The 16,582-nt window shown below is 32.4% G+C and overlaps 3 protein-coding genes across 6 annotated transcripts; 1 reads left to right on the top strand and 2 right to left on the bottom strand.

Annotated features, from left to right (window-relative positions):
- Nucleotides 1-149: 149 nt before the first annotated feature.
- On the bottom strand, nt 150-5,298 carry LOC126669860 (probable disease resistance protein At4g27220). 4 transcript variants are annotated; one of them, XR_007638582.2, is made up of 6 exons: nt 5,194-5,298; nt 2,509-4,951; nt 1,835-2,378; nt 769-1,120; nt 607-654; nt 150-421 (listed from the first exon to the last, which is right to left on the bottom strand). XR_007638582.2 is itself a non-coding variant. In XM_050363427.2 (4 exons), exons 2-4 carry the CDS (start codon nt 4,915-4,917, stop codon nt 1,080-1,082), a joined length of 2,994 nt encoding a protein of 997 aa, XP_050219384.1. In that variant the 5' UTR covers nt 4,918-4,951; nt 5,194-5,298; the 3' UTR covers nt 150-1,079. The 4 variants fall into 4 exon arrangements, 2 of the variants coding, with proteins under 2 accessions (XP_050219384.1, XP_050219385.1); XR_007638581.2 differs by having other exon boundaries at nt 150-654; XM_050363427.2 differs by having other exon boundaries at nt 150-1,120.
- Nucleotides 5,299-9,627: 4,329 nt separating this feature from the next.
- LOC126669737 (uncharacterized) lies at nt 9,628-10,093 on the top strand. The gene has a single exon (XM_050363284.2). The coding sequence runs from the start codon at nt 9,642-9,644 to the stop codon at nt 9,966-9,968; it is 327 nt and encodes a 108-aa protein (XP_050219241.1). The 5' UTR covers nt 9,628-9,641; the 3' UTR covers nt 9,969-10,093.
- A 1,892-nt stretch (nt 10,094-11,985) lies between these two features.
- On the bottom strand, nt 11,986-15,850 carry LOC126670505 (uncharacterized). Its single transcript, XM_050364256.1, has 8 exons — nt 15,592-15,850; nt 15,346-15,518; nt 14,838-14,983; nt 13,805-13,896; nt 13,348-13,688; nt 12,963-13,026; nt 12,706-12,768; nt 11,986-12,323 (listed from the first exon to the last, which is right to left on the bottom strand). The coding sequence occupies exons 1-8, from the start codon at nt 15,775-15,777 to the stop codon at nt 12,123-12,125; spliced, it is 1,266 nt and encodes a 421-aa protein (XP_050220213.1). The 5' UTR covers nt 15,778-15,850; the 3' UTR covers nt 11,986-12,122.
- Nucleotides 15,851-16,582: the final 732 nt, after the last annotated feature.

Genomic DNA, 16,582 nt, shown 5'->3' with positions numbered 1-16,582 from the left:
GATCAAAAGTAAATAACATCAAACTACGGGAAAAACAACATAGCAAATATTTAAAAAAAACATCATCATATAAAAAGAAACATATGGCTAAGGCCTTAAAACAACATTAATAAAGAACAATGGTAATGCAAAGGAATTCAAACACAATATAAAGCCAAACGCAAAGGAGCTAAACAGTGGTCGAAAAAGGTCTAAACAACAACCTAAAAAACCAACATAAGGTATATAGTTAAAAGCTATCAAAACACATGTGTCCATATGTCTCTAAAAAAAGAAACAAAAGAATATAAAAACCAAGTAAAATCAAGCGTCACCACCATCAAAAGCATCCACGTCATGCGCCAAAAAATCATCATCCATCGGAGCGGTGTAACTCTCAAACCAATATTGTGATAAAGATGTAACACACTCATGTCCCTCCCTATACTCTCAAAATGACGATCATACATAGAGTGAGCATTAGTGATTGAAGTACCGAACGACTCAAAACGAGTATTCATAAGAGTGAAGCTAGACTCGACCGAGGAGCGGAAGGATTGAAGACTAGTGCATTTTTCTATTTTTGTAGAATCACATACTTAGAATCAAAACATAAACAAGAATTACCTTTGATAAACTGAGCGAGATTGGCACACCTTATAAGAAGATTTCCATCTAGCACATTTTTTTTTTTGAAATTAAAGACAATCGGGATATAAAATATTAAAAGTATTATTAAGAATTACAAACCCTAAATTTAAAAAGATAAGAAAAGATCCGGTCTTTTACCTTTTTAAGTAGAGACTGAAATTAAACTCCGAATCAACAAAGAGCATGAACAAGGAATTTGATTTTTGGAGATGATTATATTAAAAAGAGAAAGAACATTTGAATTGAGGGAAAAATTAACGAAAGAGAAGGCACGATCTAAACTATGGAAGAAGAGTTTAAAATTGAAAAGAGAAAATAGAAATAAGAAAAAGAGTACGCTTGAAAATAGAATTTTTTGAGGGGGTATTTTTGTAAAGATCTGAGAAAAGAGCGTAGACCACGTAATTTCCTCAAAACTATAGTTCAAATTGTATAGGCGCTGGATAACATTATGTTAAGGTTGAGTTCAATTCCTCCCACGAGCGTTTCCCTGTTCAATTATAAAAAAAAATTAAAAACTAGTTAGAGGTGGTCAAGGGCCGGGTAGGGAACTTCTCAAACCCAAAATTGGGCACAAAGAGATCTGAACTGATTCGTCTTTCTTTTGTACCAGATCCGATGGGACATATTCGATTTCACAATTTAAGTAAAATCAATCACCTACCTTAACGTTTAATTTAATATATTAACTTTTTTGAATGAACCGGAACCGGCCAGTTACAATTTATATGGAACCGTGACCTCGCAGTTTTCCGAACAGGAAGTTAGCTTTTGAACCGTGACCACCACTAAAGCTATTAGCCGATCAACAAAGGAAATGCACGAGATGTTAAAGTTCATCTAGCTAGATTGATTGCTAAACTTACTAAAGTTGTGCAAGTTGAGGGTATTCATGGACAAAACTAATGTTTTTGAGAAAACTGATAAAGTTCACTTAAATTCATGCAATTCTAGAATATTAGGCTTAATAGAAAAAAGATCATGTTAACTAACATAGGTAGGTGAACTTGAAATAGATAGCATCAATTAGAAACTTTTCCCAACAACTAATTTAGGTTGAAACTGAAAGAGATTAAAGAAGAAAAATAATCACAATTTAGGAAATACAAAACAAATTGTGAGCAGATGTGAATTTCATGCATGAACAGATGCAATGAAGAAATGTTACTTTACGAATGAATTGAACCATTCAGTATTTATATACCTCTGATTGGGTATGAATGGTAGCATCCTGCTGCAGTAGTAAACCTTGTTGTCATCTTTGGACATGTTTCGACTCTTAAACATTCTAGAGACGAGAATACGAAATGGTATTCTTGCGGACCGAATGTGATGAGGTTTGGTAACTCTTCCAAACATAATTCTAATAGCTTAGGAAAAGTGATCTCTTCCATGGCATCAATGTGTGCCTGATCTTCATTTCCAAATATTGCCACCAATTGGTTACATGATTTTACGTAAATCTCTGTCAGAAGCTGAAGATCTCGAGCAATTTCCACAGGCAAAAGAATTTTCAATTTATTGCACTCGGTGATTCTAAGTTTTTGCAAGGAACTGAAGGAGATAGCTTGAAAATGAGTCTTTAATGAGCTCAGACCCTTTTCAACATCGTCATCTTCCACTGCAATGATGTGCTCCAATTGCGACAGTCCTTTTAAATCTAGAGTTTCCAGAGGTATCCTTTCGGCATATGAAACTTTTTGCTGTTCTGAATCTCTTGAAGCCTGCACCATCTTTTTTCTAAGAAACTAACACATATAGTAGCATTATAGATAAATAACAATTAAAGAAAATAATAATAATTAGTGTTTGCTGCAGTACTAGATATAGAAGCATGCGCAATAGCTTAAACAGACAGTGCTAAGCAATGAAATGTACCTCTGGAAGAGCCCATAAAAGAGAATTCATGGCTAACTGGGGACATTTCTCGATTTGCACACGGCTTAAAGATGGAAGTACCACTGCATTATTCCTTGAGAACCAGTACGGGTCTTTGATTTCTAGTTTTCTTGGTACAGGGAGTAGTGGATTATCGTTTGCATGCCTAGAGAGCAAACTTGGTCCCTTGCAATTACCAAACACTTGGTTTAGTTGAGCAGCATCGGATATGATTATCTCTTCGAGTTTCATAAGGTCTTGAGCCATTGAGATCGGCAAAACATATAGCAACCTATTGCAGCTTTCTATTTGGACTACCTTCAAATTTTGGAGGTAGGATGGAGGATGGCCTTTCAATGGCTCCTCATCGTCCACTACTTCGGTGATTATATGCTCGAGCTTAGCACAGCCTCCTATATCGAGTTTTTCCAGATGCACTAGACTTTGAGCAACAGATGGTGAAAAAACAGAGATCAGGCTCCCACAATTCCAAAGGATCAAACGAGTGAGACTTTTGAGATTTACAAGACGGGTAGGCCCATTCCATATGAACAACAATTTATCTGTATTTTTCAGCTCTAGACTTGTTAGGCGTGCGAACTGCTCGTCTACTTGATCGAATTCTTCTAGTTGGAACACGTATTGCAAATTGTCGCAATCTTCAACCATCACACTTTCTAATTTTTTCACTCCTCGAAGCAACTTTGCTGGAAATATGGTGTTCATTTGTTCACAGTAAGATATAGTTAGCGTATGCAAATTCTCTAAGAATCTCTTTGGTGGCAGACCATCGCATAATTCTTTCAAAGTCGTGTTACCAATTTCTAGCTCCACCATATGTGAGAATGCATTTTCTGCTACCTGTTGTTGCTGCTGCTTTGTGGTACTAATGAGGCATTCCATCTCACAGCCATAAAGCTCAAGGCGATGCAGCTCTTGAAAGCCCATGGGAGATATGTCGGGAACCATGTTCTGGAAACATGTATCGCTGCATTCTATATGAAGATTGTATACATTCGCGAATAGCTCCTCACAAGCATCAACGATTTCTTCAGTTGCGATGATGCAAATTATTCTCGAGGTTGGATATCTGAGCCTAGACAGGAATCTCGGGCACTCACAATCACATATGTGCAGATGATACGCTGTCAAGCTGGAGAAAACAAAGCTTTCTGGAAAGCTTATGCGATATGCCAACGACAAAATGTCCAAGTGGTGCAGTGAATTCAGCTCCAGCAGCAGTTGGACATCCCAATCTTCAAAGACTCCAACATGTAATTCTTCAAGTTTGGATAATTTTCTTATCATATTTGAAGAAATCCTATCTAGACCATAACAATTTGTTAGCTCTAACAGTTTCAAATTCTCCAGTTCTCCTAGCTCATTGGGTAACTCACTAATTTCAGAACCGTAAAAGCTCAGAATCTCAAGTTTCTTCAGATTTCGCAATGAAGAATTGTCAGCGGTAGAATTTCCTGCCAAGGTGAAGTTGCAATACTTTAGCTCTAGAATATGAAGATTTGTTAAGCTTTTTAGTGAATATACTGAGAGGTTCCCACGGGTTAGCGATAAAATTTTAAGCTTCTCCATTCCTTCAATACATCCATCCGGAACATCTGTACACTCTTGATGAGAGCTTGTATAGCCTTCTGGAGAAAGCGCCCGTCTGGACAACAGTAACATTTCCAACTTTGGGCACGGCAATTTATCCGGAAGCCGCGCTATTTCATTATCCAAGAAAGAGAGAGCTGCATAATCTCTGAATCTTTCATCAGTTGGCCACTCGTTGAACCCAGTGCCACCACCTGCAATAAACTTCTCCTCCATTTTGGAATCTGTAACCACCGAATATCTTTTCCCAATCAAGACGACTACGTCATGAACCAACCTGTCCATTTTCACATGTCCTTTAGTATCACCTTCTAACAAAAAATAAGAACATTTGAGCTCGCGAATTGCATCAAGAACTTCATTCGACACATCTTTAATCGATTGAGAATGTTGATACAAGCGCAAGCCAAGTGCATATCTAGTCAAATCTTCAACACAAACGTCTCGATCTTTCGGAAACAGAGAGCACAAAATCAAACATCTCTTCGTTTCTTCTCGCGGCAATTCATCAAAACTGAACTTCAAACTTCTATAAGCCATTTCTTCTATATCCGAATCTTGAATTTCTAGACATTCGCCATCTCGAAGTTTTTCAAAGGCTTGCTGACATGCTCCTACAGGCTTATCTCTCAGAGCATTTCCTACAGACATAATCACCAAAGGCAAACGACTACACTGCTTTAAGACCATCTTTGCCACATCGGACGAGTGATCATCTAGATGGGCAGTTGTTTTGAATAAAGCCCACGCCTCATCTTCAGTCAACACATGTGGTGGAATTTTTGATTGATAATCCATAATCTCACAAACACCTCAGAACAGCTTTATATAGCTAAAATGGATAAATTAGCAAACCACAAAATCAACTAGTGAGATTGTTTTCAAATGCACATGTTCATAATAATCTATGTATCTAAACTTATGATTATCATCATTATAATCATCACACATTTATTCAAGACAATTAGTTGGAATGAATCAAGAATTAGACTTCTACACAAAAAATAATTCTAATATGAAATCAACTGAATTGCAAATATGTGATGAAATTGAGAATGATTGTGGAGAACTTACAAAAGTCAGATCATTCACTTAATGGAGTGATATAACAAGTCAAGTGTTGGAGATGCTTCTGTTGCCAAAATCAGCAGCTTAACCCAATAAACAGTGCTGGCGAGGGAGCCTCTAAACGTTGTCGTTTCTTTACAAATTCTCTTTCTTTTTAGGTAAAATGCATAAAAATACCCTCGACTTTTCCTCAAAAGTAGATCAGCCTTTTTACTTTTTTTGATACAATTAAACCCTCATACTTTTAAAATTGAATATTTAAACCCTCGTTGTTTTAAAATCAAACAAATACACCCTTTAAATTTACTTTTTGGACACTTATCCCTTCAATTTTCATTATTTCATATATTCATACACGGTGCTAACGTGACATTCATTCATTGGTGCAATTTGTTGAGGTAGAAGTCATTTTTAACCAATGAATAAGTGTCACGTCAGCATCATGTATGAATTTTAAAAAAAAATTGAATTATTTTATACAAATACCAAAATCATTTTGTAAAATCATAAATGGATTACAAAATTTTGAAAACATTCAATTAAGTCCAAATTGAGTTATTTTTTTTAGAAATTATTCATCTTAAATTGGACGATTTCTCTGTGATTATCGTCATTGAGTATGAACACATCCGTAAAAATCTGCTTTAAAATTATAATGCTTATAAATAGATTTTACCAAAAAAACAATTTTTGTACTTTGTTATCAGCAATCGAATGCACGATATACATCTATTATTTCCAATAATGTACATTTTCTTTATATTGACGGAACGATGATCCAGCCGATGTTCATAGCTCTTAGTTTTGTAGTCTTTTGTTTTCAATTTTCGAACAACAACCTTCTTTGTCAATAATCGTATGGATTTTTAAAATTTTGTTCAAGGTGAGATTTATACTCAAGATCTTTAAAGTCTTGGACTTCAATCCGTGCTATTGGTACTGAACTTTGCTGTGTTTAACTAGTTTGTACCTATTTTTGGTTACTATGCAAACTTTATCTTAAACTCCCTTGATTTAGTATAATAGAATCTATAGGTCTACTTGTTTCTCAATTATCGAATAGTTATATTTTGATGACATGCACTTAAGGGCATCTCCAACCCAAAATCCTTTTTTGAGTTTCATTTACACACTTTTGAATTTATTAGAGTGTTTTTACTCCAATCCATTACCTCATTTTTCATACCAAAAAAATATTCTCTTTTATATTTAATACTACTACATTTAACCATTTAACATTTCACATCTATATTTATATTTTAAACACATACATCCTCATCTATATTTATGTTTAATGTTGTTTATTAACTATTATTTTAATTTTCGTTGTAGGATTAGTTTACTTATAATATTTATCTACCCGCTTCAATATTTAATGTAATGTAATGTTTAATGTAACGTAATTTTTATGTTTAAATAAAAAATATATTGTTTAAATTTTATATATTTAATTTAAATAATTTAATTTATTTGTTTTATTTTAACCAATAAAAATAATTTTGGATTACATTATTATAAATTTAATTGGTATTTAATGAAAAGTTGGATCAAAATGAATATTTACAAAATTAGCTATATAAATTGTAATTAAAAAAATAAATATTCAATTAACCAAAAAAAAGGTTTATGTAAATAGTGCATACCAAGAAGTGAGTTGTTTTTTTTTTGATAATTTAAGGAGGGGAGAGCGCTTGTGTGAGGAAATGAATTGTTACTATCCACAAATAAAGAAACGGGATAGGAAGTAGGTATGAGTTGGAGTTAAAAAATAAAAAACCATACCCAAAAATGAGCATGAGTTGTAGACGTGTCTGTTATCTAACACGAGCTTTGAAATCACTCGATTCTTCCAACATTTATATCTCAAATTTTGGTCCAGTTAGTGAGTTATGTTTGAGTAAATACGTAATTGACCTATAAAGCTAGAAAAATAGAAGTCTCAAAAGTTAGGCTTAAATTCACCGGCCGTTCCTAATTTTGGGTCCTTTCAATTTTATCACTACCATTCTTAAGAATCAATTTTCGCGTGTAACTTATCCGAGTTTAATTTTAAAGTCAGTAAATTCCCTACTGTCATTTTTTGCCTAACACCATTAGCACTCGCAGATGTGGCATTAAAAAATAAAAATAAAACACATTTCATATCGTCTCACATATTTAAAGTATCCAAAGAATTCAAAATACCTAAAATGCCCTTAAATCCGAAAAACCGAATATATTTTTTTCAAAAATTCAATCACCGTCGCCTTTTCCCATTCTCGACCACGAATGTCTTGAAACGAACTATTTGAGTTTGTCCGAGGACGGATATGTTCGTCCTTATCTAAAAAGAAGACCACATGTAGATAAATAAAGTAGAAGTAGAAGAGCTCATATTCCAAAAGAAAAGAAATACAAACTTGGATTTGTTTTTTATTTTTATTTTCGAAGAATGAGGGGGCAAAACCTAGATGAGGTTCCTCTTCTCAGACGAACTGGCAGTGGTTGATGGCGGTGGTGGGAGTTGTCGGTGATGCAGATGATGGAGGCGGGATTCGCCAGTAATGCCGATGGTGGCGTTGGGATTCGCCGGTGATGCTGATGGTGGCAGCTATAAGTTGGTAAAAATTCTTTTTAGTTTTTGAAATTTTAGAGTATTAGGGGCATTTTAGGTATTTTTATTTTTAAAAAATTCTGATGACGTGTTAGATGATGTGCATTGTGTTTATTTTATTTTTTAAAAGATGCCATGTCAATAAATATTAATAGTGTTAATTAGATAAAAATTGGACGAAAGTAGTTTACTCACTTTAAAATCAAAACTCTGGAAAAAAGTATTCCTGATTTGGTTTATGATTTAAAAATAACACTTATGTATTCCCGATTTGATTTATAATTTAAAGGGTTAATGTCAAAAAAAATCACGAACTTTACACGTTTTCTTATTTTAATCACGAAGTTTAAATTTTCTCATTTTCATACACAAACTACCACTTTTTCTCAAATTCATACACGGTGCTAAGGTGACACTCATTCATTGGTGTAAAATAACCTCCAACTCAGCGAATTACACCAATGGAGCCGTGATATCTCAGCACCGTGTATGAATTTGAGAAAAAGTGATAGTTCGTGCATGAAAATGAGAAAATTTAAAGTGCATGATTAAAATGAGAAAACGTATAAAGTTCGTGAATTTTTATGACATTACCCCTAATTTAAAATATTAATACTGTGATAAAAGTTATTTGGATTTTTTTAAAAGATAAACAAGAATATAAAATTAAGTAAACTGATATTAATTAAATTATTTTTCTTAAACAATGAAAAAAGTTAGAAGTTCCCCGAAAGAGAAGGAGTATGATATTAAAAATAGGTTTAAATGCACCAAAAATTACAAACTTTCAAAACTTTACTATTAAGACTAGGGTTGTGCGTGCGGTTAATTTGGTCGGTTCGGTCACCGAATCGAACTAACCGAACACCGAAGTTTGGTAAAATTCCCAAACCGAACCGGACCGAATTTTAATTTTGGCTTTTATCAAACCGAACCGAAAAGTTTGATTTGGTTTGGTTTGGTTCGCTGAAAAACCGAAATTTTTGTTTTCTTTATTTTTTAATTTTTTTATCATAAAATAAATTCTAATATTAAATAATAAGTGTCTAATAAATAATTTTATATATTTACTAGCATAATTATATGTTGTATGAAATTTATTAACTTATATATCAACTATAATTAAAATATTAAAACCAAAAAAATATAAATTTACATATATTTATATATATTTTTCATTTAATTGTTCGGTTTTTCGTTTTTTTTGGTTTTTAAATTGCTCAAACCGAACCGAAAACCGAACACTAATTACAAACCGAACTAAACCATAGTCACCAAAAAATCGAACCGTAATTATAATTTCGGTTCGGTGAAACGGTTCGGTTTAGTTCGGTTTTTGCACAGCCCTAATTAAGACACCGATGTCGTTCTGGATGTAAAACGACATTGTTTTAAATGTGAAACGAAACCTTTTTAAATGTAAAATGACAATATTTTTCAAAAGAAACACAAACGTGTTCTTAATTAGAATAATTAAAAAATTTATATAAAATATGTCAAAAATAAATTATGCTAAATACCAAAAACACGTAAAAATTGATAATGGTATATTTAACCCTTAAAAATAAAAATAGAAATGATTAGAAAAATGCTAACCACTTACACATATTTTATTTTACTAAAGATTGGCTAATTGTGCTTTGTGGTCGGTGATACATGGCAATTGGTCATTGGTGAAATCTTATAAAATAAATATGAGCCATGTAAAGTGTTCTCACCGTCTTTCTTGTAACTTTGTAATTATTCAACTTATATTTACAAAAACAATTGAATCTTTGGATCTTTCTCTCTCTCTCTCTCTATATATATATGCATCTCTGTTCCTTCATATCTTAGGACTTGATTAAGCTACATAAGTAAAATGGCATCTTCTGAACCTCCATTGCCTCTGCATCTCTGCTTCTTTGTGCTAACACTAGTTCTACTAATAAGTGTGTCATGCTACATCAACTACGAGCCGGTGGTAGAGGCCATGTTCGACCAAGTGAAGCTGCTTTTCATGGTGTCTCCATTGCTCATACTGTGTGCTCTTCACTTGCTTTCCAATGATCAAAACACATATTTATTGGGTAATTTGTCAGAGAGAGACAGTCCATGGGGAGTTGCCTTTTCTCTTGTTTTTCTGTTTTTCATGATCTCCTACCACTCTTCTTTTCAACAGCTCTGCTTTCCTCTTCTTACCAGATAGTACAATATTTACCTTGTTTTTTCTTTTTCTTTTTGTTGAATTAGAGGCCAAATCGATCGATACATTAAGACGCGGAATGTATATAAATTTATGATGAATACTATTTAGATTTTGCTGTGTACTAATATTAATTTGTAATCCTGCTAACTTGTTATATTATGATTATCGAGGTATTTATCTTTAATTAATAGCAATTTGTTTCTTATTTTTATGCAGAAAACCCAGTAAATTCGCTGAATGCATAAGTATATAGCACACCAATTTTGAGATGTTATTGTTTAATATATTTAATTGGATTCGTAAAAATTCATTTATATGTAGATATAGTATTAATTGTGACAACAAAAATTTTAAAAATATTATTAAAAAATGGTTTCTAGTAAATGTTAAGATTATGATAGTATTTATTTTAATTTTATTTTAGAGTACAATTTATTTATAAATGAGAATATATTTAGAAAATAATTCTAGTTTAACAAAATATTTTATTTAAAAAAGTTAGTATTATTTTTTTAAGATTCATCACTTTTCTCTTTTGAATATTAATGAATTTTTTTATCTTTATTAAATAAGTGCGTTCAACTTTCAAATTCATTTGAAAATTAGATTGCGATTCTCTCAAGTTCATTTAAACTTGAGGGGGTCATGTTCACGATCTACACCGTTCATTACAAAATGAACGGTGCAGATTAATTTGATTGAAATTGTGCTTTTTTAATCTACACTATTCATTTTGTAATGAACGGTGTAGATCGTGAACATGACCCCCTCAAATTCAATTTGAACTTGAGGGAATCTCAATCCTTGAAAATTCTATTAATTCTGCTACAATTTAAAGGGAAAATAAAACTACCTAAAAAAACTATTAATTTTTGAGGAATTTGTAGAAAATATTCAGTTTTTCAAAATATTTGCAAAAATACTCCGTTTTTTGAAAAAAATTATTTATCTACCTTTTTTTTTCGAAAAATTTATTTTTTTACTCCGAAATTTATTTTTTTACTCTGAAAATTTTTGTAAAAGTACTCCGTTTTTTTAAACTGTTTGAAACTGTATTATAAACGGCTTCAAAGATGTCAAAGTTTTTTAAAAATACTTTGTTATAAACCATTTGAAACTCTATTAGAAACTGTATTTGAAACCGTTTGAAACTCTATTTTTATGAAACCGTTATAAACCGTTTGAAACTCTATTAAAAACTCTATTTGAAACCGTTTGAAACTCTATTTGAAACGTTTTTATAAAACAGTTTCAAATTGTGTTTTTTGAAACCGTTTGAAACTCTATTTTTATGAAACCGTTATAAACCGTTTGAAACTCTATTAAAAACTGTATTTAAAACCGTTTGAAACTGCGGAGTAAAAAAATAAATTGCGGAGTAAAAATATAAATATTTATTTTTTTAGGTACGCTTATAAACTTTCAATTTTTGAGGTAAATTTACAAATATTTTAGTTTTTTAGGTATTCTTCTAAACTTCCCTTAATTTTTAAAAACACACTCTAAGCCCAAAAATTCATCTTTATGCAAAAACACAAAAATCTTCACTTTTTAGGCTTTTATTTTGATCAATACATATTTGATACTTAAAAAAACACATCGCTCATACATCTATGACATTGAGCAGACAAAACAAAAAACTTTTACACTTTTATTTTTACATATAAAAAATACTTCAAAAAAAACATTGTTGATACATCTCTAATACGGAGCGGATAAAGCGGGAAATTTTTAGGTGCTTAATGATTTTTTTTTAAAATTTTCTGGTGAAATTTTTTCACGTGTTTAGCAATTTATTTTTGTAATTTTCTCAAATTTAAGCAAACTATGATAATTGTATAGAGTTGGAAAAAAATTAAATTTAATCAAACTCAAATATTATGAATTTATAACTATCTTAAAACGCATGAAATGTTCTACCTAAATAAGAGGAATCCAAAGATTGCTAGGGTGATAATTTTTAAACCTAACAATGCTTTCAGCTACTTCTGTAGTATATTTGTTAGAGAATGGAACATGAAAGATCAAATCCATATGTTTGGCAACAATACAAATACAATTCATTTCTGCTCAGAGGCTTCTAGGGTGGGAACTAACTAAATTGTAAATCACAGATGAGAAAAAAAGGAGAAATTTGCAAGAAATCCTGCATTACTACCCCGGTAAACTTGGGGGAATTATACAGTTTTGTGGATCGAATTCAGTATATCCTACGTCAACCATACAAAGTCCATCTGGAGGAGCTGGGGGAGCACTGGCACGTCTGCATGTAGCATCCATCAGCTTTAATAGTGCATCATCTTCTCCACCTGCAGCTGCTTCCCTTATCGAAGTTGCAACAAGAACTCGAACCATCTTTAACACAATTTCCCAAACATGAAAATGGATGTTAATATAGAACCAAAAAAAATGCAAAATATGACAATCATAACTAGTAAGCGATTGATTACTCTACGATATTAGGATTCAGCTTATAAAGTAACAAGTACCAAAAGAAACTTTAATGAGTTCCCACCTTTTTTTAGCAAACAACTGTTTAGACATATAAACTGCACAGCAATTGCGGATCAGTTTATTGATTCAAAGTTCTTAAAATTTGCTAATCTAAACTATTTCCTATAGAAAGGTTACTTCAAATGTATTGCCAAATACAGAACTAACATATAAAACTTAGATTTCATTTGTTGAATAAATTTATTGCAGCCACATTGACAATTGAAAGAAGTTAAGTGAAAACCTTGCGTAGGAAACGATTAGCAACCAGCTCAACACACATAACTTTTCTTCCTTCCCCATGGTCCTGCAAAAATAGCAGTTAAATTTGTGAAACTTAGCAGAATTGACGATATAGCTAGCAGATAGCCGTAAATATGCATGCTAAGTGCTTCACAACAGCACTCTACATAATGACAGATTTCAAGGATACTTGAGCTTAGAGCCAGACAAGAAAACAAAATAATATATTGCAGTAATAATTAAGTAAGAAGCATTTACAGGGCATGGTAATCTGGCTTCTGTGGCTCGAGCATGATAGATGAAGCATTCCGTTGGCGGACCTCTGAAACAAAAAAATATAACCAATTGGAAATCAAATAAAGGAATATTAATGTGAAATGCATAAATTGGAAACATTTCAGTAGAGCAGCTGCAAATTTCCAAAACAATATAGAATCTTGTAACTCAAACCAATACTTCTAGTTTCTCTTGCTCAATACTACGTACAGTCACTATTGTAATAATAATATGGACATATATGTCCAATCGTTTATGCAAATGACTAAAAAAATTAATTGTAATTACCCCAAATTTTACAACTGCAAATATAAAATATAGTACTGTATGTAATGATAAGTTTTTTTGCTTCTTAGTTCTATCTTACACATTTCTTGAGGCTTTGGTGTCTCGTGCAAATATTTTGTAGGACAATAACTTTCCTTCTAGTTGTTGCAAAAGCTGGTTCACCCTGCATACACTGAATGTCCGAGGTTTCTTTACACCTTCAAGCTCATTAATATCATCAGGAATTGAATCATCGGTAATCTCCTCACTAATTAGCTCACCAGATCCATATCTTTGCTCTTCAAATTTCTGATAAGAACTAAAATTTTCAAGATCTTCATTGCCAAGGATTTGCTCTTTAATTTCTCCATCATTAATAGGAAAAATATACAGATAACGCCTCCATTTAGCAGAAAAATTAGGATGGAACGCGCGTGAAACCTATAGTTTGTTAGAAACTTTATTAGAACCCAGAAATGAACATTATTTTAAACACAGTTTTCAAGTTCAGTTATCTGGGAAAAATCAGGTATTTGATAGTTTGAAGTAATTGATACCTCAGAAACAGATACAACCCTAAGTTTCCCAGGTGCTGAACTGTTAATTGCATCAGCAATCTCATGAGGTTTAACATCCATTCTCCAAGTATCTGAACATACAATTGGAATTATACCCAAAAATGAAATCCACAGTATAAATAGCCATGTGAAAAAGAATTACTAAAACTTCTCTACTTAATTTGCATGTATGTCCATCGAATCAAGATGTTTCATCATTGCAAGGAAATGAAGTACAAAAGTTCATATTCTCAGTCATACAACTCTATGTAAAATGGAATTACATACAGCTGAAGCTACACGTGGCAGCATCAACTGAAGAACAGGAAGTTAGCTATCCAAGTTGCTTGTAAGTGTTCCACTAGTTATATCTGTTAGTTGTAATGCAATTGTATAAATAAAAGTGAGTGAACTGTAACAGAATATACTCGTGGATGATAAATAAAGAAACCTCTATGTTTCTCAAATTCTCATAGCCTTCCTTATCTTTCTTTGAATATCTTTCATCTTTCTTCTAAATTCTTAGATTTTCTCTATAACTGGTCCTAACTTTCTACTGAAACAACGGTAAAGATGAACCACAACAAGTCTTTCATTAGATTTTAATGATATCCATCATTTAGATTCTTAGGCGCCTAAAAATATGACATCGTCAGCTAAAAAAATCAGCAAAAAGTATCAAATGCTGTTTCACTGCAAGTAAATTTCTATTTTGCAACTAACATGCTTATCCATCATGGACTATTAAGGAACTTGGGATTGAAAAATCATGAAGAAACAAACTGCATTCATGAATTAGAATATAAGAACCTTAGCAGCTAAAATAAATTACTGTTTCCGCTTAAATTAGATTTAAACCAACAGTTTCACAAAGAACATGTGCCCCACACTAGAATTTACCAATAAAATCAGAAAATTAGTGAAATAGGATACGGCAGTTGAATACATAATAGCCACCATTTACAAGATTAACAACTGTAAAAGAAAACTTAAAATAAGAGAACTAAAGGCATAGAATAAGGCAACTACTTACAGAAAGAACAAACTTGTTTAAGAGCCGAAACACCTTTATCTGTTCGCCCTGCTACAAGGGCACTACCTTCCAGGGGTTTACACCTTTCTTTAAGCTGTTGAGCTTTCCTCTCATCGACAAAACTCCCAAGCGATGCTTCCACTAAGCTGCAAGTAAAAACATAGAAATGAATGGCAGAATATCAACAAAAACAATCACATAAAAAGAAGGCTTAACTTAATTGCTTTAAAAATCACGAACTTTAGCTTATTTTACAATTTCAACACAATGTTGGACACTAACTTTTGAATTTTTACAATTTGAAAACCGAGCTGTGTTTATTCTAATGTCCACATCATCATTTTTTTTACAAAATTGTTTGGTGTTTCGAATAGAAAAATAATGATAGATCATGTATTAAATTGCCAAAACTGAAAGTTCGAAAACACGCTAAAAGTTCATGATTTTTAAAGCAATTAAGCTTAAAAAGGAAAGGGTAAAACTGCAAAGATAACAGGAAAGAACTAACCTTTGAACAGTGTTCAAATTGGGTTGTTTTTGCCAGCCATCAAATGAGCCACCATGGTATGAAAGAACAATCTTGAATGTTAATCTTGCCCACCTCCCAAATTTATCTTTTTTCTCCAATTCGGGTTTGTTACAAACATATTGAACATTAGCATCATCAACACCAAAATCAATCTGTCCACATTAAAATTCAAAATTATGAACAGGTAGAGTAGACCCTAATAAAAGATAGAGCAGATAAAGAAACCTGGGACTGAAACAAGTGAGATAAGGAGAGGCGGCCATTGACAAGATTAGAGTAGAAATCAGAGACTTGGTGCCAAGGGCGTGCATACATGAATTGAAAGCTTTCCCTGGCGTTCCATCTGGAGAACTTGCAGGAATCTGTGTGGTTATAGTGAGTGTATATTTTGGTTTGGCACAGTTTTTCCATTCTACCCCAGCAGCAAGGGGAGAGTTGAGGCAGTTGATTTTCTTTTATTTCTTTCAGACGGAAGGTACAAATACACCCTTTAACTTTTAAATTTTAATTGAAGAATAGGCATATTCACCTATAAATACCAAACGTTTATGACTTCAAATCTTTATAACTTACTATATTTAGCCATTTTGGACATATACTCTGTTTCTTTTATAGCTATTTTTGAATCGGTTCAAATTTTTATCAGCATGTTAGCCATGTCAGATCTGACTCACTAAAACGACGTCAGATCGAATTAAAAGGTTTGACTATAAATGACATACATGCAAAGGTTTATGTAAAATTGATGCAACACATAAAGGTACACATACGCCTTCAAACATTCATGAAAGAATATTAATATTTCTAAATTTTATTCGGTGTAACTCGGTCCCTAAATTTATAAAATCGATGCAAATGAGCCTTTAGACTAACTTTGTTTATTTTTCTACTAGGGAAAAGACTTATTTGCATCAGTTTATAAGTTTAAGTGCCGAATTGAATCCGTTTTGAATTTAAGGATATATATATTCTTTAATCAAAAGTTAAAGGGTTTATGTTGGAACAAGTCCTTTTGATCTCTTCAATTTTGACTTTTTGACGATCAATTTAAAGATTCTAATATTATTTATTAGTGTGTAGGAACCTATTAAAACTATCGTGGGTCAATTCTGAGTTTTATAGCAAGAATCGAAAAATCGGAAATTTAACTTTTCAGTACATTTTCGCACCCGCTACCTTCAGTCTGTCGCGAGTGCGATACATAAGTAGCGAGCGC

This window comes from Mercurialis annua, linkage group LG2, assembly GCF_937616625.2.
Source record: "Mercurialis annua linkage group LG2, ddMerAnnu1.2, whole genome shotgun sequence".
NCBI classification, from domain to species: Eukaryota; Viridiplantae; Streptophyta; class Magnoliopsida; order Malpighiales; family Euphorbiaceae; genus Mercurialis; species Mercurialis annua.
Note: the sequence above shows the minus strand (reverse complement) of the source record. Positions and strands in the feature narration are given on the sequence as shown.

What these genes read in the sequence shown, in the direction of transcription:
- LOC126669860 (XM_050363427.2), bottom strand. Translation starts at nt 4,917, where the DNA reads ATGGATTATCAATCAAAAATTCCACCACATGTGTTGACTGAAGATGAG. An exon ending in TTTTATGGGCTCTTCCAGAG is followed by an intron (nt 2,379 to 2,508) that starts GTACATTTCATT and finishes TATATGTGTTAG; the next exon opens with TTTCTTAGAAAAAAGATGGT. An exon ending in CCATTCATACCCAATCAGAG is followed by an intron (nt 1,121 to 1,834) that starts GTATATAAATAC and finishes ATAATTGAACAG; the next exon opens with GGAAACGCTCGTGGGAGGAA.
- LOC126670505 (XM_050364256.1), bottom strand. Translation starts at nt 15,777, where the DNA reads ATGGAAAAACTGTGCCAAACCAAAATATACACTCACTATAACCACACA. An exon ending in AATTTGAACACTGTTCAAAG is followed by an intron (nt 14,984 to 15,345) that starts GTTAGTTCTTTC and finishes TTTTACTTGCAG; the next exon opens with CTTAGTGGAAGCATCGCTTG. An exon ending in ACCAAAGCCTCAAGAAATGT is followed by an intron (nt 13,027 to 13,347) that starts GTAAGATAGAAC and finishes TTTTTGTTTCAG; the next exon opens with AGGTCCGCCAACGGAATGCT.
- LOC126669737 (XM_050363284.2), top strand. Translation starts at nt 9,642, where the DNA reads ATGGCATCTTCTGAACCTCCATTGCCTCTGCATCTCTGCTTCTTTGTG.